General features: G+C 31.5%; 1 protein-coding gene across 4 annotated transcripts; it reads left to right on the forward strand.

The window, feature by feature from the left end:
- The first annotated feature begins 2050 nt into the window (after positions 1-2050).
- On the forward strand, positions 2051-23450 carry LOC148610164 (APOBEC1 complementation factor-like). 4 transcript variants are annotated; one of them, XM_088542276.1, is made up of 11 exons: positions 2053-2900; positions 3426-3606; positions 6102-6202; positions 6689-6751; positions 8008-8093; positions 9124-9265; positions 11160-11249; positions 11794-11892; positions 13427-13550; positions 15500-15685; positions 16525-23450. In XM_088542276.1, the coding sequence occupies exons 1-11, from the start codon at positions 2211-2213 to the stop codon at positions 16551-16553; spliced, it is 1791 nt and encodes a 596-aa protein (XP_088398402.1). In that variant the 5' UTR covers positions 2053-2210; the 3' UTR covers positions 16554-23450. The 4 variants fall into 4 exon arrangements, with proteins under 4 accessions (XP_088398405.1, XP_088398402.1, XP_088398406.1 ...); XM_088542279.1 differs by lacking the exon at positions 11160-11249 and having other exon boundaries at positions 2051-2900; XM_088542278.1 differs by lacking the exon at positions 6689-6751 and having other exon boundaries at positions 2056-2900.
- Positions 23451-24978: the final 1528 nt, after the last annotated feature.

Below are 24978 nucleotides of genomic sequence, written 5' to 3' on the forward strand. Positions count from 1 at the left end.
AAGTCAAAGGGGTCACACTCGAAAAATTGAAATCGATTTTTTTTATTTTTGTCTGGTCTTTCAATTTAAAATTTTGTGCAATATAGTGCCCAAACCATTTGTTGTGCCCATTACGAATTGTTGGTCTTACTGCTTGTTTGTATCAAAAACTAATATTGTGTCCACAACTGTTCAAGGTACTACCACTCGGCGAAGGTTATAATTGTCACTTCATGTTGTGAACGTACCTAATTTGTGATATATGTACTCAAAATTATCAGTATACCAATATCATTCAAACCATATACTGTATATTTTTGCATACTGTAGATGTACATTTCCTATAACGGAGAAATCTGATTTTTATCTTTTTTCTTAACACTTTTAAAATCATGTTGAATTTGGCCATTTTTCAGCAGTATATGCTATCATTTAACATGACTTTGGAAAATATGTATCCCACAGCGTATTGCTTAGTTCGGAGACTCACGTGCTGACAAATAAGTCTTATTTGGTATGGTTTCGAAAAAGAAATCTTAAGGTCTTTTTTCAAGGAAAAAAACCAGAAAGAAACAAAAAATCGTTCGTTTTTGTCGTGTTTATATTGTGCCATTTGTTTATCTTTTCCCCCTTTCTAGCAACCTTTTTTACACTGTCTGGTATCATTCATGGGAAAATTGATTAAGTTATCTCTTCTGTTAACATGGAACTCAAGTCACATTTGCATGTCATACCGCAAAATCCTGTTTTTCGTGAGAAAACTTAAAATTGTATATAAAACAAATGAACTTTACAAAATAAAATGGACATTTCTTCCCTAATAAATCTAATTCATGGTGACATTTAACCCATTACGTCAACACTTTTTGAATTGACTAAATATAAACTAAATACTTGACTATTTTATTCCGCTAATTTTGAAATATGATATAGCAATTTATTGATAGACATATGTACATTGCAGATTAAACATTAATCCTTTTCTAAGTTCAAAGGTTACTGAATCGATTGTTCACATTACCTATGATATCCAAAAAGAAAAGTAAACCGAAAAGACCACTGGGGGATATCAATAGATACATATAATGACAAGGACGAACAACAACAAAAAAAAAGACAAAAAACAACAACAGCAAAATTATAAAAATAAAAGGGACGGGTTGCACGAACCCCACCAAATACCGGGGTGACCTCATGTTCATTATCGACGGATCCAGCTGGGAGGGGTGAGCAGCTAGGCACCCATCGTTGTTTTATCTTAAAAGGGCACTTTGAATTCAAGTCACACTAAACAAGAGATATTAGCGTATTTTTTTGCGTTCTAATCGTGATAAAGATATCATTATATCACATGGCCATTTAAAAAAGATAAAAAAATAGGCAGGTGGTAATTTAAAAAAAGAAAAGAAAAAGAAACAAGAAGAACAAGTATCAACTCAAGAAGAAAAAATCTCCAAGTAAATGCTTGTGCTGTTATATCATTTTTTGATTTGCGACTGAAAAATGGCGGGAAAATTCTGGACTGCATTTCAACCAATTTTTAGATCATTTTTTTCATTCATCATCCTGATCTCGCACTATGAAGTGTGACAAGATAATTTCTTAAACGCATTTACCACATTTCAGGAATAAAAAAAGTTTCGCATTTTGTATGTAATTTATAAGTCCCTGATCATTGTTGAGAGGACCTTCCTGGTCGACTCTCACAAAGATGTGATCTTAATATTTGTTTTATTTCGTGTGAATAGTAAAGATAACAATATTATGTAACTATTTGAAAACTATTCTTCAACGGACAAAAAAAAGTTCCGTTATCCCTCCCCTAATAAAACTTACAGGCTTATACATACATCTATTCAGATTCATTTCAGTAGTCAGTCGAAGGTTGAACAAATTTAATTTAATACAAGATAAACTTTGACTTTTGGCCGGCTTTATAAGCGAATACGATTTGTACCGACGCTGATAAGACACTACACTTATCGTTAACTGTCATAAATTTTTACAGGTGAGTATTGACTTTGATCTTGTATTAACAATCACTATAAACCACATGCTGAAATAAATTGACCAATCAAAACGGTGCCTGGGTACCGTAATCTGAAACAGGAAATAGAAAATATATCAGTGCGCATGGGCGAGTACACTTTGACCCTGGGAAAAATCAGAAATCCGTCTGCTAGAAGGGCCTGCTATTTTAGGTAAAGGTTGGTGGTCAAAAGTGCGAGAAAATGGCATCTCAGTCTCCAGAGAAAGTACAGCAAGGAATTTCAGGAGCACCAAATGAACAAAATCTTCTCCGTTTGATGGAAAGAACTGGATTTCCAATGGTTCAGGAGAATGGCCAAAGAAAATATGGACCACCACCTGATTGGAAAGGACCCCCACCACCAAGGGGATGTGAAATCTTTGTAGGTAAAATTCCAAGGGATTGCTTTGAAGACGAACTTGTTCCCGTTTTTGAGAAAATAGGAAAATTGTATGAGCTCAGGCTTATGATGGACTTCAGTGGGTCAAATCGCGGGTATGCATTTGTTCAGTTTATGAATCGCCTTGATGCTCAAAGGGCAGTGAAAGAACTTAACAACTTCGAAATAAGGAAGGGTAGACTTATAGGAGTATGTATGTCCGTAGACAACTGCAGACTGTTTGTTGGCGGTATTCCAAAGACAAAAGGTAAACAAGAAATCTTGCAAGAAATGACCAAAGTCACGGAAGGTGTAGTTGATGTGATAGTGTACCCAAGTGCAGTTGACAAGACGAAAAACAGAGGTTTTGCATTTGTTGAGTATGAGAATCACAGAGCTGCTGCAATGGCAAGAAGGAAGCTAATACCTGGAAGAATTCAACTATGGGGACACCAAATAGCTGTTGATTGGGCTGAACCAGAACAAGAGGTTGATGAAGATACTATGGTTGGGGTATGTAGACATATATATACTGTATCAAACTTGTTGCCTTTTTAAAGGGTTAATTTCTCCTAACATGGTAAAACAAAAGTTGAGTGCACAAAGACTCAGTTGATTATGAGCATAGCCCACCACTTGTAAAAGCTGTTTTTTTTTGTTCTATTTGTTTTTTTTTATCTGGGAATCAGTTGCAATTAACCCAATTAAAAATAATGAATACAAATGTGCCATACTTTTTTTATGCCTTTTATTTTTTTCTTGCAAAGGGAGAAAAACACCAACACAAAACAAGCGAAAATAAAAGATTAAAACTAGGCTTGAGAGAATCTAATGATATCCTGATGATAATTGGATTCCTTCTGTAAATAGTATTATAACTTGTAATTACTTTTTAATTTGTTTCCAAGTGGACCAGTGCTGTGGATAAAGAAGAGATCAAAGGGAAAAAAATTGTAAAAAAAAAACAATGCTTTAACATTGATCAAGAAAAGATAATGTTTTGGCTCATGATGTACTTAACACGAAAATGTTTTCTAGGTCAAAATATTGTATGTAAGAAATCTTATGTTGGACACAACTGAAGAAACTTTGCATCAAGTTTTCTCCAAGGCATGTGGCAATGAGCAGAGTGTGGAACGTGTGAAGAAAATAAGGGATTATGCTTTCGTGCATTTTAGGGATAGAGATGATGCCCTGACAGCTTTAAACAAGATGAACAGTAAGTTGATTGTTTTTGTTGAATGTTAGGTACTTGAAGATATTAATTTAAGTGAAAACTCTCTTAGTATGTCACTAATTTAAAATTTATTTAAGGAATGACATATTTTTTTTTGTCTATGAAGAAATAACCTCAGTCATGTGGTGCGCACTAAATAACTTGCATAGGAGATTATTTTCAAGTGTGCACCACAGACGTTAAGTCTATTTCAAATAGATTGAAAAAATATTATAATAGTCATTCCTTATAGGGACCACGCTAGACCCAAAATTCAGGGAGACTTCATCTCTCACAAATCTCAGGGAGACTTCTCAGTGTTCACAGGTTTCATTAGTTATTAAATTTTGAATGATGTTATATAATGACATTCCCTTTTTGAACAACTTCATCTTTTTAAGACCATGCAAAAAGACGAAAAGGTATAATATCATTAACTAATGTATTTGATTTTTTTTTTCTATTAAAAGACATTAAATTATTATGAAATTTCACATCTAGTCAATCTAATGTCTAAAAACTTGTCATTTACACATGCACCACAATTCATTAGTTCAATAACTTTATATTCATATAGCCTTCTCTTTTTTTTTAATCCTTCCAGATAAATTTTCAAGGCCTTGGCAAAGTCAAAGTATTTCATTGAAGGACCATCCACTGAAATTCTCATCAAGTCATTCACTGAGCTATTGTTTAAATTGGTTTTCAACCTTGACTTGATTCGATTTTGGGTAGAGAATCCTCTTTCACATGTTGCATTGTTCATTGGTAGAAGTTTGCAGCACTGAACAAGTTTTACAATATTGAGTATTATATCTTCATATTCCATGCCAAGTTTTTCACAAATTTCACTAAGGGAGGAAGTTAGAAAAGAACCTGTAACAAGCCTTTTGTATTGTTTATATTCCATAGGCACTTATGATCAGCTAAAATAGCAACACTTTGGTTTCCAATTGTTGCCAACTCTCCTTTTTTGTGAGCAGAAGTAATGTGAAGAGGCTGCAATACTTACATTTTTTCTATCAAACCACTCCCTTGAAAACGATATTTTAAATTGTTCACGATGTTGTCTATATATTGTGGTATAATAGATCTGAGAATATCTTCAGTTAACTATGTTGGTTTAATCAATAATAAATTTTAATTTTCAGTAAGTATTTATTTGTAGACTGAAAGAAAGGATAATTAATTTATAGTTTATTTTGTGTACTGTCACTTCGGGGTGACTTCCGATCAACTGATGTTACACAGTCAGATCCTTAGATGTTGATATGCGTACAGCTAGCAGTAACATTGTTAACAGCCACATATTAATATATTTATGGTATTAAGTGTAATATTTTATCATTTTAAGCCTCAAAATTTTTTTCAAGAACTTTGACATGGTAGTGACAGGTGTGTTGTGTATATATTCTTTTTCATAAATGTCATCATAAATTCTAGAGAAGTTCTGGTTGAGTACTCGATGGGAGATCAGATGAGTGTAAGTAGCAGGGCGTAAGCAAGTGCAGTGACCTGCTGTGCTTTGTCTAGTTTCAGCTGTGAAAACACACAATAAAGTTATATTTGAAGAATCACTGATACTACACTGGATTTTCCTTGTAGATTTTGAAAAATAAGAGGGGATGTGTTGGGTTTGAAGGGTGACTTTAATTTCTCATTTGTGGTAATAATCGCGAAGTTTGAAACCAAAAAGCGACTATTTCGCCTCAGTCACCCTTAGGATAGTCCTTGCTTAAAAATTTACTTATAAAAGTTCAATGAGTAAATCATTAAAGAAAAAGGTGATGACTTCATAGTCACATTACAAAATTTGGTCTAGAAGATGAAAATTTTGTATCCAATCAGGAAGCATGTTACTTCTGAAGTTAAATTATATAGTAATAGATAATTAATAGATTAAAGATTTGTATTCATTCGAATCAGGGGAACTCAAGGGGCATATAAACAAAGTAGTATACATTATTTTTCATACATTAATACGTTATTTTTTAAAAACTTTTTATTTTTTCTCTATCATAAGAAATCAGCAAAAATTTTATAGGAAAAAATCCTTGTATTCAGAATTGATATATCTGATGTTTATAGTCTTAATTTGATTTTAAATATGTTGCCCATTCATGTATACCCATTAACATAATCATATAGCTTTGAGGGATTTATTCAAGTATTCTATTAATGTTATAAGTTCTTGAATGATGAAAAGGTAGTTCCAAACCAGCAGAAGTCTGTATTTCAAGTAGCGCATCCATTTGTATGGATTTGTGTATAAACAGTGGTGGATTCAGAGATTCTCAAAAGAAGGGGCTCGGAGCTGTCATAGCTCAGTAATAAAAAAAAAAAATTCTGACCTAAAGAGGAGGGTCAAGGCTTCCCTTGGATCAGCCTATGATAAATTTGTATTCTTTGCATCATTTAGTGTAATGCATTGTGAATGAGCATGCATGGTTTTGGGCAGATTTCTTATCTACTGTATGTTTTTTTATTGCATTTTATAGATCAGTGCATAGATGGATCAAAGGTTGAGGTTGTTCTTGCCAAACCAGTGGATAAAAATGACTACAGAATATATGCTAGGGGGAAGTCAGCACTACAACAGGTAATTATGGGAGATAACTCAATTTTTTCTCAGCTCTCAAGTGTTGGTACACATGTACTTTGACATTTCCTCAAAAGTCTACCATGCATTTTTGTTTTAAAAGTGAAAGATAATTGATATTACAGGTTATTATCATTGGACCTGACTAAGCCTTTTAAGAGTCTTTCCTTATTAAATGAAATGGGGAAATGGCAGGCTGAAATCACCCCACATTTTATGTTACACTGAAACTTGATAATGGTGTGCTTGCAAAATTGAATATTTTCATCTCTACTACCCCCTAGATTATAAAGTCATTATGAAATTTGCATTTACATCACACAGATTTTTTTGGTCTTAGTGCCAGTGTTTTCAGCTAAATGTTGTATAGTTGGGTAATAAAGGGACAAATCTATATTATTCATGGTTATTATTTAATTTGTCAATTTCTAAATTTAGTTGACATGTTTTTGTGCATTTTTGATGTGACAGACACCAATCTTTCAGGATGATCAGGACCTTGAAATAAATGAGGATTTGACAGAAGCTTTAGCTCTCTTACAACTGCAGGTCTTTTGAAATGTTTATTATGTTTATATAATAGAATGTGCATGATTTAAGGCTGGTTTTAATCAAACTTGATTAATGCTTTGTTGTTACTTATTACAGTTTTATTTCAGTGTAATTAACAATTGGTGCATTCACTGTAATCGCAATAGTCTAATTTTCTAGTTATAAACAAAGAAAATTTGATATATAACCTTGGGTTACCATTTATATTTTTGCATAAACTGACAATATCTCTGATAAATTTTGCCATAATTAACTTTGACAGAGACTAGAATGGTACTTATGATTGTGTTGGTACCATACAATCCTTATAAGAAGGCTATTTCTTTTTTCAACTTTGATATATGTTTCTCATCATTTAAAAAGTTAAAAGTTCTAACACTAGATAAATCCAGTCTCTTTTAAATAGAAATTTAGACATCATTTTACACTTGTAGGTCAAGCAGTTGTAAAACAAACATTTTGAGAGATTTATAACTGATCAAATCATGTTGCTGATCATAATAATATAGCATCTGAACCTCATGTGCTGTGCATTGAGACCTTTTTTACAATGGAAATTTTTAAATTTTCTTTTGTGGCTGGAAAAGAATTATGTATAATTAATGCCTTTTTTTTTCTGAATTCATGAACTTTTAAACTGCAAGATTCATCAGCAACACACTTTCTAAATGGTTAAGTAGTGATTTATGTTTGATAATTAAATAACATGTCTTGAATTAAGCTGTTCCATTTTTTTTTATTTCTTGATTGTGCATTGGTGCATGGATATTTTACCATAGATGTATTTTGTACATTACTTGTTCTTACTAACATAACAAAAGACAATAGTTAATTCTTTATGTATGAACAGAGCAGTATAGTAGATGCATTGTTGCTCTCCTTGTAGATTTCATAAGTAGTTTTACATAGTTGATGATAGTTTAACTAACCACTGACACACAGCTTAGAATAAAATACTATTGTTGAGGTTCCAATTTTTATTAAACTAAAATAGTTCTGGTAGGTAAGAAAAGTTTAATTTGTTAATTTTGTTTAAGCATGCCTGAGATCATTGATTCTTACTGAAAAATTGGAATATTGGTTTGGGGGAGAAAGCAATAATAATCTGACGTGCATAAATTTGTTATTGTTATGGTACTATTCACAGTTAAAACAGAATATAAGTAATAGGGACAATTTGGAAGCATTTATACATATATAGTTTGGCTAAAGTTATCAGAAGAATTAAATTCAGATTTATTTTTTACTTGTAGGCTTACAGTGCTTATGCTACAGGAATGTATGGTGATGCTTCATCAGTGTTTGGCACAGTGTATCCAGGAGTACAAGGAATAGCAAGGTTTGATGATATTTCATTCTTCATTAGACAAAACTGCTAAATATGTCTTTTTGGGGTGATGAGTCGTTAATAAAATTTTTCTTGAGTGGCTTCGAGTATTGTAAGTATAAGAATGACAAAAGGGCTTCTGGCAGATAACTTCACAGACGGAAATGCTGTCTTCAAATTAATGCATGATTCTCTTTTAAACTTTAAATATTTCACTGATATCCCAAATGAATGATATTTCAAACATTTTTAAGTGTTAATTTTCAGCTAAATATTGTCGAACTGGTAAATCGAGATGCCAAACTATATTTTGCCGCTTGCCCGCGTAGTAAACTATCCTGGTTTCTGGGACTACTGAATATTGCGATCGGGAACCAGTCTAGTTAAAAGCCAATACCATTTAAATGGAGTTATCTCTCTTTGGGTGGTGTGGGATTTTAACTATGCCCTGTGGATGTTATTATAATCAAATTCATTTTATCAAGAAGCGTCACATTCAACATCTTCAGCTGCCTTTTTTCAAGTTTAAGGTCTCAAGGACAAATGCAATAATCTTATTTTCACGATATTTGTGTACTTCTTTGTTTTGTTTTGGTGCAGGTTGCAAGGGAAATATGGGTTCAACACCAAAACAGTCTCAAACCTTAGTCCATGTCATGACCGGCACTATAGCACATTGTTTAAAAAATAAATATCAGGAACCTATCTTGCAGGTTGCACGCGAAGCGACTTCCAAGTTTCAGCACCTTCGGTGCTTTGATTTATATATAACCTACCAAATGTGGTGGCAAGTAATATGCAATATCATTAACAGTCATATCCAGCTGCCAGTTTCCTTCTAGTTCCTTGACAATAATTGAGAAATGAATTAGTTCAGCCCTTAGCCAATTTGGTGCAGTTTATATTGCAAGATAGATTTTCATTATAGTACCATTTTTTCTCCCTCATATTGTAAGTATTTTTATAAGTTTTTTTGGCACCAAGGCCTTTTGTATCACCCACTTTGGTGCAGCTATTTATTTTTATATGTTCTTCAATTCAGAGGTTTCTCTGGGAGGACTGCTGTAGGGATTAGAGGTGCTTTGAGAGGTAGAGGTAGAGGTGCTGCAGGTGCCAGAGGTGCAGGTGTTCTTAGATATGGAGTGCTGGGTGCTGGTGTTGGTGGGAAAAAAATGGCTCCAGAGGTAACATTTTGCATGATTTTATTCAATCTTTGTTTTTAAGTGTTCTTACTGACTTATAAATACATAATTATACTCATTGTCATACCTATGAACTATTTTATTTAAAGCTGGACATGATTTTTTTCCGCAAATCCCTATTTTAATGTTATGTTTATTTTTTTCTGTATGTTTAGATTCAATTCCACCAGTTTCCACTTCTTTATTTGCTTCTTATAATAATGTCTGTTAAATGAAATAGGATTCTTTTAGAATCTTAAAAGCATGATGTCATTATTTTCAGATTCTCTATATTTTCTATTTTAAGTTAAAATGCAACTGATGTTTGTCATCACCGGTTTACACATTTTGCACCCTTTGCTATGTTTGAAGAATTCAAAATCACATTTCTTGTAATATTTCTTCACTCTTTCAAAATTCTCAAATGATGTTGAATTAACTGAATAAGCTCATGCACCTTACACGAGTCTGTAACTCCAAACTTTATTCAAGCCTTGGAATTCTAAAGAACTTGCCTTGATTTCTTGAAGCTAGAGTTGAATTTGAAATTGAGTGTGCATTGCTGTGATTTAGTTGTAAACTTCTTGTGCAATAGAAAGACTTAGAAAATGTTTACAGCTGTTGAAGTCATTAAGTAAATATACTTACATTTTATGCTCGGCCTTTGTTTTTAGAACTGAATTTATGATATGACTGTTCTTCAAATGAATTGCAGCATTTTGTATTTGTTTGTGAATCAATATACATGCAGATGAATGTATGTTCAAGAAATCAAATGGTCAACTACACAGAAAGTCATTTATGAAGAACTGGTCAATTAGTGCAACAGTCTGAACACTTTTCTCTGTTAAGTCTCCACTAAGGATCCGTCTTGTATTAACAATTTTCTGTGAGTTGACCATATAGGCTTTAAAATTGTTTGCCATGGGAGGATCTAGGAAGAGGGGTTCTTACAAAATTGCAAATGTTTTTTTCTTTGCTTTTTGATTTACAATATTTTATTCAATTTTAGCTCACCTTGCTGAAAGCCATGTGAGCTATTGCCATCACTTGGTGTCTGTCGTCATCGTCCGTTAACAATTGAAAAAAAATCTTCTCCTCTGAAACTACTGAGAGGAATTATATGAAACTTTGTACAAATGTTCCTTAGGGTATCTTGCACAAATTTTTGTTTAGATTTTTGATCTGTCAAAAAACATGGCCGCTGTTACTAAAAATAAAACATAGTGGTCAGACTGTATTTTTTTTGGCATATACCTCCGAAACGGTTGGGTTTACCCAAATGTTGACAAGGTCAAAGTGTTCAGCATGATAAGCTCTATCTGTGGTCAAATTTTCATTATAATCTGTCAGGCCATTTAGGAGTTATTGCCCTTTTTCGACGTTTTTTTTGTTGTTGCTATTTTTAATGTTATTTCTTTCAAAATATTCTTCTCTGACCCTACTGGACCAATTGAAATTAACGTAATACGAATGTTCCTTGGGGTATCTTTTACGACAGTTATGCTTAGATCTTTGATCTGTCAGAAAACATGGCAGTTGTTACTAAAAATAGAACATAGGGGTCAGACTCTAGTTTTTTGCATATATCTCTAAAAACTGTTAGGTTTATCCAAATTCTGGCATGGATAAAAGTGTTCAGCTTGATGAGATCTATCTGTTGTCAAATTTTCATTTTAATCTGTTAAGCCAGTTTGGAGTTATTGCCCTTTTACGACTTAATTTATTGCCATTGAAAGACAAAATTTAAACAAAGCGAGTGATTCAGGCTCCTGGGAGCCTCTTGTTTGTCTTTTTCTTCCCATTTCTTAATAAAAAGTAAGTTGGTCTCCCTTGCAAACTCTGGATCCTCCACTGGTTGCACATTTGCATGACTAACCAGGACTAACATTTGTAGGATATCCTTGTTGATCTAATGCCTGGCATGGAATTGACACCCACTAACCCAGTTACTCTTAAACCACAAAGTTATAAAATGCCTACTCAGGTAACTTGCTTCTTATTTTCATTCTTTTAGTTGAATACACTACAGTACATGTTAATTTTGCCATTTTAACTTTCCGTGGTGGAGGTGGTCACACAATAAAGAAAACATTTTTATTTTCATGCAAAACAGATACATTAAAAATTGGAGAACTGAAAATACTGTTATTTTGTCATTTCATTTGGTAATGTAGGTTTGTGCTGCATTAAAGTGTTAAATTAAATAAGATTTGTTTAAAGAGTGAAAATGGTATTAATCAGATGGATTGTAGTGTGTCAATTTTCATTTATTATGGAAGTAGCACTAGTTAATCTCTTAATGATATATGTTCTAATTTATGAAGTGTTCCACTGAAATTTAAATGAACTTAACTAATTTAAAGTGAAATATTTGCTTTCAAATAATTAAATAGTTGTCGAAAATATAAAGACATGCATGAATCACCTCCTCTCTGATTTTTACATATTGCTACTTATTTAATTAAGGACAGTGGACTTATTAAATCTATTACATGATGTAAGTTTTATGATCTGATCTGTTCCTGTAGATTTTAGAAGAGTTATGTCAAAAGAATGGTTGGGGAAGTCCTGTGTATCAGTTGCACTCCACAATGGCAAATGACAGTTCACAGCTTTTCTTATTCAAGGTAAATTGTTTGAATTGTCAGAATCTTACATAATAATTTTACATGCGATGATGACGGAACTCATTTGGAATTTTACACCCCTTGTTAAAAAGTTGTATTTTGGTGTGGGTTCACTTTGGAATCACCTTTCCTGTATGTTTGCAATATACCTTATAAGCTCATTAACTCAATATTAAATGTTCAATGGAATAATAAATCATTATTCAATGGTTCAGCAACATATGAAAATGTACATGAAGCAACATATTTGCCCAAATACTTTGAATGGAAAAGCTCAAGGGTTATTAATGTTGCAAAAGGGCTCTTTCACAGGTATAGTTTTCTTCATAATGCAAAAAATTAAAAATAAAAAATAGTGGTCTTATTTCCTGCTACCAGCAAAAAAAAATTAAATAGGAAAACAATTTAGACTCAACTGTGAGCCCAAAATGTCATAAAATGTGTTGGGTAGCAGGAAACGGACAATTTTTATTTTTTGCCAATAATCTTTTGGTTGAAAATTTGGGTATTTTAGATTTGTAATTGTGTATATTTTGATCTTTCAAATGTGTTTTCCCTTAGCCATGTTGTGTCAAGTCTTTTTTTTAATTAAGTAGAAGAACAAAAAATATAAACTTATTTTAATATGACAGCAAGCAATTTGTGTCTGTATAATGGTATCATGCTGTTGTTGTCTACAGTGTTGTCTAGTGTCTACAAACAATTTGGTTTCCAGACAATAAATTGAGTTTAATTGTATGGATCATTCTGATGGTGCCATACCAAAGTAGGAAGGCTGGGATTGATTTTTGGGTTTGTCAATTAAACCATTTAACAATTAGAGGCTGGCAAAAAGCATTTTCATTATGTCTGGACAATAACTTTGCTATAAATGAATAGATCTCTTTGAAATTGTACTGCAAGGTGCTATGCCACAATAGGAAGACTGGTATCTATTTTAGGGTTGTAGCTTGAACAGCTTAGAAATATGGGATAAAAAAAGGGTCAGGACAAGCATTTTTATGATATCCAGATAATAACTTGACAAAGTAGTAAGAGTGAATGGATCTCTTTGTAATTGTGCCAGGAATTGCCATACCTCCAAAGGAAGGCTGGTATTACTATGAATGAGAGCAGGGTTTGAAGTTAAAGGTTAAGTGAAACTTCCATGCGGACAAGTAAAAGTTTGGCTAAGCTTGCCTGAAGGATAACCAAATCTTATTTTATTTTTCAACATTCATTTTTTTTCTAAGTGTTAACCTGGATTTTGGTTTGGCCAAGTAGAACTTTCATTAACTTGCCTGATAGTACAAGGTTCATAAAGTGTTAACGTTGTACCCTGAGAAAGCCATGAAACATTGATTCAGTCAAATTCTTATCCTTTGTCATATATTTAATCGGAATCCAAATCCAGTGCTGTATCAAGATTGAATATTGAGTTCATATTTGCCCCAGCTGTTCGTACGAAGCTGTACCCAGCAAAGCATTTTATTTTATGTGAATTTCATAAGCATGAGTGGTCAACAGTTAAACTTTTATCATAATTTTAATTTAGGTTACCCTACCAGCTTTCAGTACACCATTCCAGCCTAATAAACTATCAAAGAGCATTGATGCTGCAAAGAATTACTGTGCTGAGTTTGTTCTTGCACAGCTTGGAATTCCTTTCGACAGCAGTGGTAACTTTTGCTATACTGATATTCAAATTATTATTAATAAACATGATTTTTTTTTTAATATAGGCCCAGTGATGTGTCCAAGGTCAGTAATAATTGCCCATAGATGACTAATAGTCCAAGGGAACAAATTAAAGAAGACTTACCATCTTCCAAGGGCCATTATTACTAATCAAGGACTTATAAATGGTCTGTTTTGAAGATAAACATATATCTCAATACATTTTTAATCCTATTTTAAATATTATTGCTTGTCTTATAAAAGTTTACAGTATTATAAATTTCAAAATACATAAAACACTGAGCTTTATTCCTTGTATTGCACATTGTAGAACATCTTGGTGATGGATTTGACTTCCCATTTCGATAGTTTTGGTTTTGAGTACTTCTTGCATACAATTAGTTTTTGGATTTAGATTTTCCTATGCATTTGATTCTAATGCTGCTAATAAACCTGAGTGTACTTGGATTAAAATTTAGAAGAGGGAGGCAAATGCAATGTTTTATAAATAATTGACTTTAATAGATTTGATTAATGGCTGTTCTGTACAGTGAAGGCCAAATGTGAGACTGTTAAAGGCTGTTCCATTAAAAGATATAAGGTACGTAGGGAAGGCACCTTTCATCAGGGGAGCCACCCATAGTAGTTCTTTTGTATTGAACTCTATTTTGTCGAGACCTGAACACCCACCCATATATAAAAATATACCGTATTTTGGTGTGTATTATGCACACATTTTTACATAGAAATCATTTCCAGAACATGGGGGTGCGTATTATACATCAATACATAAGAACTGGTCATGAAATTTAAGATTTTGGTACAACATTGCATAATGTAAACAAACAAACCGGAAGTGAAATGTTACTGACAGAAATCATCCAATCATCAAATACATCTTTAAGTATATTTTTAGTGACATTTTCTTCAAATCATGTTCACATGACTTAATAACATGTTTCAAGCAAAGGTTGTGCAATATTTCCTTCTTATAAAGCATGGTTAGAAATTAATATGAAACAACCAAAAACCAAAAAGTAACTAATTCCTTTTTTGTCAAAACCTTCTTATCATATGCTTTTACAGCTGGAAATGATTATTCTGATACTTTCTTTGATTGTTTCTTGCAATTTTCTTTCTTAAAAGTATGTTTTTAAATAAAAAATTGTGAACTTTGAGTTACAACCAAAACCAGAAATGTCCAATTTTCCCGACTTTTGATTTTGTTTTATAAGCCATTTCATACATCCTGTGTCAATTTTATCATGCTTAGAAATTAAAATTATCCAATTTATGTAGCTACTGATGTTTACATGATGTTTTAGTCTGCGTAGAAGTTTCTTTCCTTCGCATTTTCATAGGAAATACTTGTCAAGGTAAATAAATTGACCAATCAAGTGCAAAATATTGATTTTTGTGTCTTACAAAATTTTACTGCAACCTTTGTCTAACAAACTTTTTTTCACACGTTTAGACCTTCAAAATTGCACTGTGTACTATACACATCAAAATACGGTAAGTGCCTTCCCCCGTCTCTCGTATGTTTTATTGTAACATCGCCAAGTCTGCAGATAAGATCTGTCAGCTGTTTAGACATACTTGAGTTATGTCAGATTTACAGAAGTATCACAATTATTCATGTTATATTTTTGGCTGCTTTTGCAGTTACAGAATAAGAAAATGTTGATTGTGAATTCACTAGAATTTTCTCTGAAGTTACATACTAAAGTGATCCGACATTTCAATCCAGCAGCCTTTTTCACAAAAAATTTTAAGAGTAAAATTAGTTGTAAGTTATGATACCACAATACTTTGATTAGTCGTAAATTATGACATCACAATACTTTTATCTTTTATGATGTCATAACTTATGACTAATTATAATCTTACAATTTTTTTGAGAGAGAGCAGTGAACTGCAGTATATTTACTTCACGAGTGTTCATTCACAGATTCATCTAACATTGCCACTAATATGTACCAAGGAAGACCAATTGGGCCAGCTGGGTTTGCCTTAGCTAATGGAATGCCTAGATCAGATGTGCCTTATGCAACTATTCCAATAGTTACTAGTGCTCCACCCACTTACGTCAGCACAATGGCTCCAGGAAAAATGCCTTTAGGGCCTCCTCCTCAAAGTAAGAGTTTTTAGCTTACAATGTCAATCATCTTTGATGCCATTCTTTATACCTGTCACTTGCACAATGAGGGTATATAGTAATAATGGTGTTAGCCTACCTTGCTTTCCTTCTGTTACACAGAGGGTTACCAATCTCTTACCTGTTACTCCTCCTACACCATTTAATGGAATTTAATGAAACTTTCACGTAATCTTTATCACATATTTCCATTGTGCATCACCTATTTTAGATTTTGATTTTAACATAATTAATATTGGCTTTGGCGTCTACGAATATAGGGACACTGGGGTACCCATCTCTTATCCATTCAATCTAATTGAAATTAGACCTATTTTTTTTTCTAGTTTTTACTCTAAACAGGCTTTTTCCATTCATTAACTTTTCTAATTTTGTAAATATTTTCGAAAACTTGACCGATTACAACCTCATAGAGACACTTTATTGGTAAGCTTCTACTAAAAATTCCACTGACCAAGATGACGACAAGATTTTGTAATAGCGTTGGAAGTTCAATTCTTTTGAAATTACATTGCATTAACCAAATTATACTGGCTTATTATTTCCTTTATCTGTGCAGTAGAATTGAAATTATCGCTAGAACTATCGACACTTGTCATTATCAATCTAAACAGCAACATAGGCCAACTAGCAAATGCCTGAGTACTACAAGGTAGCATTGGTCATTCCATCCCTTATCTTGTTTCAATGATCAATAATAATTAAAATTTTTCTTTTACAAGACGAGAACAAAAGTTTTATTTTCTACTTACCTTCAGTATAGTATGCATCAACTTCATTCCCACAAAAGTAAATTAGTTATTTGTATATACTTGCAGTGCCTTATGAATATGGACAGTATAGCTGAACAGTGTAGAAAATACCATACTTTCATACTGTACTAAAAGTGCTGCTTTTTAAGAGAGGTGCAAGGAGATGCCATATAAAGTAATATTTCCCATAATTGTCAAGACAGTGGAAGAAGAAATGAATCATATTCATAACTTTAATGCATGCATAAGATGTTGTTAGTTCATATTTTAATGTTATTTGTTAAAAGTTTTAGTGCTATGCACTGTGTTAAATGGTTACTAACACTTTGATAGTAAGATTTTTTGTATGTTAGATGATTTTGAATTATTTTTTGGACCTTTGAATTACACTAGAGCTGAAAAATGGGTATGGATTATGTATTTCGGTAACTTAAGAATATTTCTGACATATTACTGTTACATTTTGAGATTTGAATTAAATGAGGTCTATCTGTACAGAGTTTTAGCCAGTATCTAGTTAACTTTCATTCAAGAGTAACCATTAATTAAAATTTCTATCACAAATAGTATGGTTTATGGTTTCTAAAAACTAAAATCAAGTACAGATTTTCTTTACCAAAACCCAGATTGTTAATAGTTAGTTAATATACTTGACTGTTCTCTGTTAGAATATGGAAACTTAGTTGTATTTTCACAACACTTTGAAGAATGGTATCTAGAATATCTTTTTTTTTAAGGTCCAGAAATATTCAAGAATCAGTTTTGAGTATTGATTACTCTAAAATGATGTTGGAGATGAGTGCCATTTTCTGTTCATATGCAAATATATTTTCATATGGTATTTTTAGATACACTCCTGTTGTTTTCTTTCATTTGTTTTCATTCCATTAGTGGAAGAGTTAGTTTTATACCGTAGTTTTTATTTTTGTCTCAAACGATTATGACATTCTTTTTAAACAGGATAGATATGCACTCCTCTGGTTTTCATTTCACTTGATATATTGAGTTACTTCAAAGTAGTTTTACCTTTGTCTCAGTAAAGGAAGAGATGTTCGGAATGAACTTGTTGGAGAAGGCCATTTTATTTAATGTAAATATGTTACTACTTATTCTGTTAAAATTAAAGCAAATTTTATTCCACTGAATAATCAGAAACACCTTCCTACCCTGTTTCTTGTATTTTAATTGGATAGCCATTTTTTGTTAGGTCAGTTAGATTATTCAAAGTATTCTATATCTACTTTGTTGTCATAAATGGTAATTCTTGCTTACTGCAAGGAAATTAAAAAAAATAACGCAAAAAATCTATCATTAAAGTTCCATATTTACTCCTGAAGTGCCTTAAAAAATATAAGGGTGAAATGTTACATTTTGTAAGATGACTATCTGAAAAGCCATGACTTATAATTTTGCTCATAGAAATAAATTAACTAATCTACTTAGAAACCTATTTTAGCTGTAAAGGTGAATTTTTTTCAGTTGTCTGTTTGAATTCTAAAAATGTAGAAACAATTTGAAGCAATGATTTAAAAATTGCTGAAAAATAGCATGAGTTTGTGTGTAAAAGAAGATATTTGAATTGAGATGTTGTGTTCTTTTGAACTATTTTCCTACATTATTTTTTATATTTTTTTTAACAGAAATCTAATCCATAAACAATAGTATCAATCACAATTTATGTATTAGCCTGATTTTGTTGAAATTTGGAAATGTGATCCTTTTATAGAAAATGCCCTTGGTAAGGGTTAGGTGCCAAATGTCTTTCTTAGCCAATGATGCTTATGCATAGGTCTTCGATGCCTTGCCATGTAGTGCAATCCTTTCTACTTTTAGACAGGATAACATGTTTTTCTCTCTATGATAATGGATAATGTTGTTTAGAAAAAATATTTATTTTGTGCTTTCATAATTGAAGGAGTTTACTTTAGATTGTCAAATTCTAATGAAGATATGTTTGATTGAACTCTTTAAAGTAGTAGTGTAATCGTTGAACTATTGGTGCAACATGTAATTATCTTTTTACAAGACATTATGGTTGATCATTTCAGCCATTTTACTGTGCTAATAAATCATTTGATATTTTGTGTATGAATATACATTGCAGGGCATCGAAGAGCTAGACTGTTTTGGTTATTCAGATCACATAGTTTTAGAAATGATATCAATAACAATTTGTGTTCGTGAAAATTAACGAGAAGTCTTGATTTTTTTTACCTTATGTTGTATTTGGGGAATAAGAAAATTATTTACTATGTGAGAATGTGACCAAAACTGACTTGAGTGCAATTGTTGTAGGTAAAACATCATTTATGACACAATTGAAAACAATCAAAAATCACATGTTGACTAACTTCAACAACTTTGATGATCTTCGGAATTACATTATTATTGATTTTATGATATAATTACAACAGATACGATTACACTTACTGACAAATCTTTTTTTTAGGATATAAATTAAGGTTTTTTACCATGTGATAACAAAATTCACAGAACCTTCAAGAAAAATCTGGTAAAAATTGTACAGGTCAGGTAAACAAGTTAGATTTTTTTTTTTCTTGCAGGGGAAAAACTTGCAAAATTTCAAAATTAGTCTGGTTTAATATATCCCTGAACCAATTTTGCGTAGTCTAAAATAACTTTTTTTTTTTTTTAAATTGATAGGATAATGAATTGGAAAGAGTGAACCAAAATATTCTTTATGAAGTGCTGAGGAATGTCTAGTTTAAATCTTAATGCTTTGTTGGCATAAATGATAATATTTTGGTAATTCTTTATAACCAATTGACTTTCCTATTCATCATATAGATTTTCTTCATAATTATTAGCTTTTTTCAATTTAAATTTTTAATTTTGTAATCGATGAATTCATAATTGCGTTGCAACATTTCGTCTTGGGAAATTCTGAGAATGAAATTACTCATACTGAATTTATTTCACAATGTAAATTATACAATTTTTTAACACCGGGAACATTCAATGAAGTATTGTTATCTATATGATATTTTAAGGTACCTAGTTCATCTGCTTAAGAATGTAAACTAAGTGACAAAATGATGTAAATTCTTTAAATGATGCGAGTGAAATATTTTTTTTCTATGAAGGTAGTTACTGGTGCCATTTGATACTTTATCCTTGATTTGTATTTAGAGATTTTGAAAGGGGGATAAAAAAAAAACAAGGGGTTTCATCACTGGGTCTGCCACTGATTATAGATGACCTATGAGTTTAAATGCAAAAATCTTTCAAATTTTTCTTCCAAGATTTGAAAATTTCAAAAATAAAAACAGCTTTGATTTTTACAAGTTCGGATAAGTATTTCAGAGATACAGATATGAAACGTAAGTGTTAAACCAAAATTAGAATTTTTTTTTTTTTTTTTTTTTTTTTTTATAATGAAGAGGTATTTTTCAAGTTGTTGAAGTTAAGTTAACTAGTAGAACTTAGATGCATGATTTTGAGAAACAGCATGATTATATAAGTGGCATTTTGTAAAGGATGCAATATTAAGAGATTATTAAAGGCATAATATACCTTTAGGTTCAGAACAGTGCCTGGTTTCACAGAAATCCTCAAATTAATATTTTTTCTCACATCCTTCCTCAACTCAAGTTTAGACAAATCACTTGAATTTGAAGATTTGAGGGAAACTAAGGATTTGAGGAAAATCTCAACTTGAGATTTTTTATGATACACAGGCCAGAAGTGAGATTATAGTTTGTCAGGCCTGAGCTTTTATTTAGAAATAACAAATATATCAGTAATTTTCATTTATCAATTAATGTAAAGAAAACTTAAGATAAATAAAGTTTAATGTATTGATTGGTAAACTGTTTAAAAGGTTCCAATGATTTAATAATTGTTCTTTTTACTGAATCATAGTCACAGTAATAAACTTAAGATTTATTATGCTTGCATGCTACTAATTACAACAATGAAGTATACTCTTTGCCAATACATAATACATTTTAAATTACCAAACCCTAAAAAATGTTAATGTTTTTAATTTCTTAACATGTCCTGTTTTAGCATGATTACCTATTTTTTTTTTTTAATAATTGAAAAAAATGAACTATTGAAAATTAGAATGGTTCATTATAAAAAGTTACAAATTCTGTTTTTGTTGTCCAATAAGCAAATATCACAACATATTGTAGAGATAATCACTTAATCCTTTTTTTTAAAACAATTTTATTATGCTAGAAGTAAAACACCTAACCATGAAATGTAAATATCAAATCATTCGAATATTGCAGTACAAATCATCTTTCAGATCATTCAAATATACAAGTGCAAATCATATTTCAATTACTTTCATGAAAGGCACACATAATCATATTTATAACCTCTGCACTTCTTGCCAAATTATATTATAGTGTACACAGATGATGTAACATATAGTACGTAAAATTAGGTGGAGGTGATTTATCTTTGATTATTAATATAAATTTTTATTTGAGAATCCAAAAAATACAGGTTAGATTAATGTGCCAGGGTATTCAAAAACTGATGTTGACTATTTGACATTAGGGTGGATAAAAAAAAAGTTTTGTTTTTTTTGTTTTTTTTTTTAATTTTTAATAATCTGTATTCATTGGATTGTTGTGTTTTTAATCAGTTAGATTATTCAGATTCTTAAGTATTCTTAGTTGATTGGTAGTAATTATAAGTTTTTTAAGAACCATTAGTGATGAAACAATGTGCCATTTCTGTTATGAATGTAACTAATTAACATACTGGAATAGGCTTGAAAATTCCCCTTTATGATAGGATAGCTTGCTTATTTGTAGGTGATTAATTTGATGATGTTGAGAAGGTTCCAAATAGGCAAAGCTGTATTCTGGATTGAAACAAAATTTCTGTGCACTTGCTGTAAAACTTTCGAAGAGCTAAAAAAATTGTTCAAAATCACCCCTTATATATGACAATGAAATTTTTTATCATTCTTCAAATTTCAACATTTTTTCTTGTGAAATTTTTCCATTTTAATTTAGCATAGTCATTTTAAAAAATGATAAATGGTGCACAAGGAAGTATAAAATTTTGAATCATAAGTATAGAATCACAGGTAAACACGAAAGGAGATACTTAATTATTTTTTTTTCTGGATTATTTCCCTTTGCCTATTTGGGAGGTAGTGTATGATTGTAGTGGCAATGAAGAAGGGTGATTTTCTCAGTGCCTTTTTGTGACAAACTAGTCCCATATTTTATTGTTTTGTTAGTTATAAAGGGTCTCAGGAGTTATATTTATATTTCTGTGATAATATTTTTACATCTTTATACAATATACTGGTATATGGAAATTTTGAAATATAACTGCATGTCAATTTCCATCTTAAATTCTTGGTAATCATTTTTTTGTTTAGAGTGATAATTCTCGTAGTACTCAGAATTATATTTAAAGAAGAAAAATGCCTTCTAATATTGCACTTTTGCACATTAAGACAGATTATATTAATCTTTATAATGTGAAACCTGTCTAAACCAAACGAAAACTTATAACAAGTCTTCGGTTTACCAGGGATAAAAAAAAAAAACAATAAAATAGATGAAATTGGACTTTAGACAGTGTTTGGCTCAGACAGTTTTCACTGTAATAATAAATGTATATGTTAAAATAGAAATTTATGATGGTTAAGTAAATCGATAAATTCAAACAGAATAAATCCACACAATTTTTCATGAACCACAAATATTGCCACATTTATCTACCTTCATAAGTTCATAGAATCCAGTTCACCTTGAATATAGTATTTACCATGAACTAAACCATGACTTGCAGTTATGTTCAAAAAGATATACTAGTGTTGTTTGTTTTTATACAGACAGATAATCCTGTAATATGATTGTGACCCCAAATTTAACCTTATAAACCTTTTTATTATGTGCAAATTTTCATTACCAAACATCATGTCATGTTATTGTTAATTAAGGCTTTTTGCAATGGTGATGCATTTAAGCCACACTTTTTAGAGGAGTTTATTGTGGATCAATAAGTCTGTTACAAATGTAGCATGAAAGTTTCATTGAATAGTGTTGTAAATTTCAGATAATCAATTGGCATGAATGATCCCCCTCAAATATTTAAAAAAAGAATTAAACTGCCATTTTTCACAGTTCTTACATGAATTCAGTAAGTGCATTAGAGATAACTGTATTGTATTTTATGATTTAAGCCACTGAATGGATTTTGCAGTTTTAATTGTCAAGTTTACTACCAAAAGAAGCTCCTGGGGTAATTACATCAAGGGAAGACCAACTATATTCCCTGAAGTAACTATATAACTTGCTGTATTGATTGACTAGGTTTTTTAGGGGGTTATGTTTCCATTTAAGGATTGTTTTTAATTTTTGACCAGGTTATGCAAAATAATCAACTTTGGGGCAGCTTATGTTTCAGGAAACATGAAACGATTTACGAACAAACCTAAGCTGCCCCCAAGTTGGTTATGCGAGCATAACTTAGTTAAAAATAAAAAAACATGTTGACTGATCAACATTAATGACCTCACAATACCAAGTTAGTTTATGAAAAAAAATACCTAATTTGGCCAGTTGAGAACTTAACAATCGAATTAATTTATTGCCGTATAGACCAGGTATCAATTTCACAAAAAGTCGTAAGTGTAAAGCTGATTGTAAGTCATGACATCACAACCTAAAGTAGCATTGTGACGTCATAATTTATGATCACTTTCACACTTATGACTTTTTGTGAAACCGACGCCAGGTTCTTGTGGGTTCTACCTTTAGTGTTAGATTTTCAATTGTAAAAAATACCCTAGTTTTTCTGCTTGTAACCAGTACTACAATGTACTATTTTGAATTTATGGATATTGTGTGAAAAAAGTGAGAGTCTACATTTTTATTGCATAGAATAGTTACATTTTAACATGACATGATGTTTCTGGATTATAAATCACATACTAATACAACCATTATATAATATTGACAATCAGAGCTTCAATAAAAACAATTACCACAGAGAAATGTGATATTTTTATACCTCCATAAACAAAGTTTTGGGGGTGTATATTTTAAATCCTGATTTTACAGTTACAATTCTTTTTTAGCTCACCTGGCTAAAAGACTTGTGTAAGCATTTGTCATCACTTCATCATCATCTGTTGTTGACTTCTTTTAACATATTTTCCTCTATAACCACTCAGTGGGATATTACCGATCTTGGTCATCAGCATCCATAGGGTATGTCTTCAGACCATTCCTTGTTAAAATTATTGGCCTTGAAAGGTCAAAAATGACTTGCAGTTTTTAGTCACTATCTTGAAAACTACAATAAAAAGAAAAAAAAAACTTTCAGTTGATAAAATGATCTTTATGACAAGCCCTACAAAAGTCTTAATTTGGTCAAAATTGTCAGACGTTTTTTTGTTAAGAGTTATTGCCATTGAAAGGCCGAAAATGAGTTTTGCTGATATCAGCCATTTTCTTGAGAACTATATAAGAAAGAAAAAAACTCAGTTGATGAAATTATCTTTATGATAAGGCCTACAAAACTCACCACAAGTCAAAATTGTCTGAAAACTTCTTGTTGGCATTAATGCCCTTGAAATGTGAAATAAGACGTTCTTTGCAGTTTTCAGCTAATATCTCGAAAACTATAATATTCAATTGATGAATGATTTTTATGACAAGTCCTACAAAATCTCCATTAAGTCAAATTGTCTGATGACTCCTTGTTAAAGTTATTGCTCTTGAAATGCATAAAAAAGTTTCAGTCAGAAATGAACCCCATGGTAAGGCCTTCAAAAGTTTTTGGGTTGTAGGTAGACTCCTTGCTAGAGTTGTTGCACTTGAAATGCAAAAACTTTTTTATACAATTTTGGGCCAATATCTTGAAAACTAGGATCGATAAGAGAATAACTTAAATGTTTAAATGATAGTTATGATAAGGTCATCAGAGTTGTAGGACAACTCCTTCTTAGAGTTATTGCCCTTGAAGGGTTCAAATTAAATCAGGTGAGTGATTCAGGCTTCTGGAAGTCTCTTGTTTTACTGTAAATTTTACTTCCAATTTTGCCTATTTCCACTTTGTTGACCTAGTAAAATAATTTGGTATATAGTAATCGGCCTATCTGTCCACGTGTCCACATTTCTTGTAATGGCAACTCGTTCTAAGCAACTTGAGGGGTTTTGATGAAATGTTACAGGATTGTTGGGCATCGTATGAAGATAAGCATGAAGGGAAATAGTTACGTTTGGATTAAAGGGAGATAATTCAACCTCAGGGTTTTCATGTTTAAACCTAATGAACTCAACTCCTGTTCATTTTATCCATTTCATGTTCATCACCTGAAAATAGCTGAAATATTGCTGCTCGGGTGTTAAACTCCAACAATCAATCAAATCTACTTCTGAACTGCTTTTAGAATTTGATGAAACTTCATAGGAAGGTTGGCCATCATATTTAGATGTGCATGAAAGAAAATAATTACTGTCGGAGGGCAAAGTATATATCGGTAACAGTAAGTAGTTATTATGTCTCCAGAGGAGATAC

The sequence above is a fragment of the Perna viridis genome, chromosome 8, assembly GCF_037379345.1.
Source record: "Perna viridis isolate PV_CMFRI_1.1 ecotype Kerala chromosome 8, ASM3737934v1, whole genome shotgun sequence".
In the NCBI taxonomy this organism is placed as follows: Eukaryota; Metazoa; Mollusca; class Bivalvia; order Mytilida; family Mytilidae; genus Perna; species Perna viridis.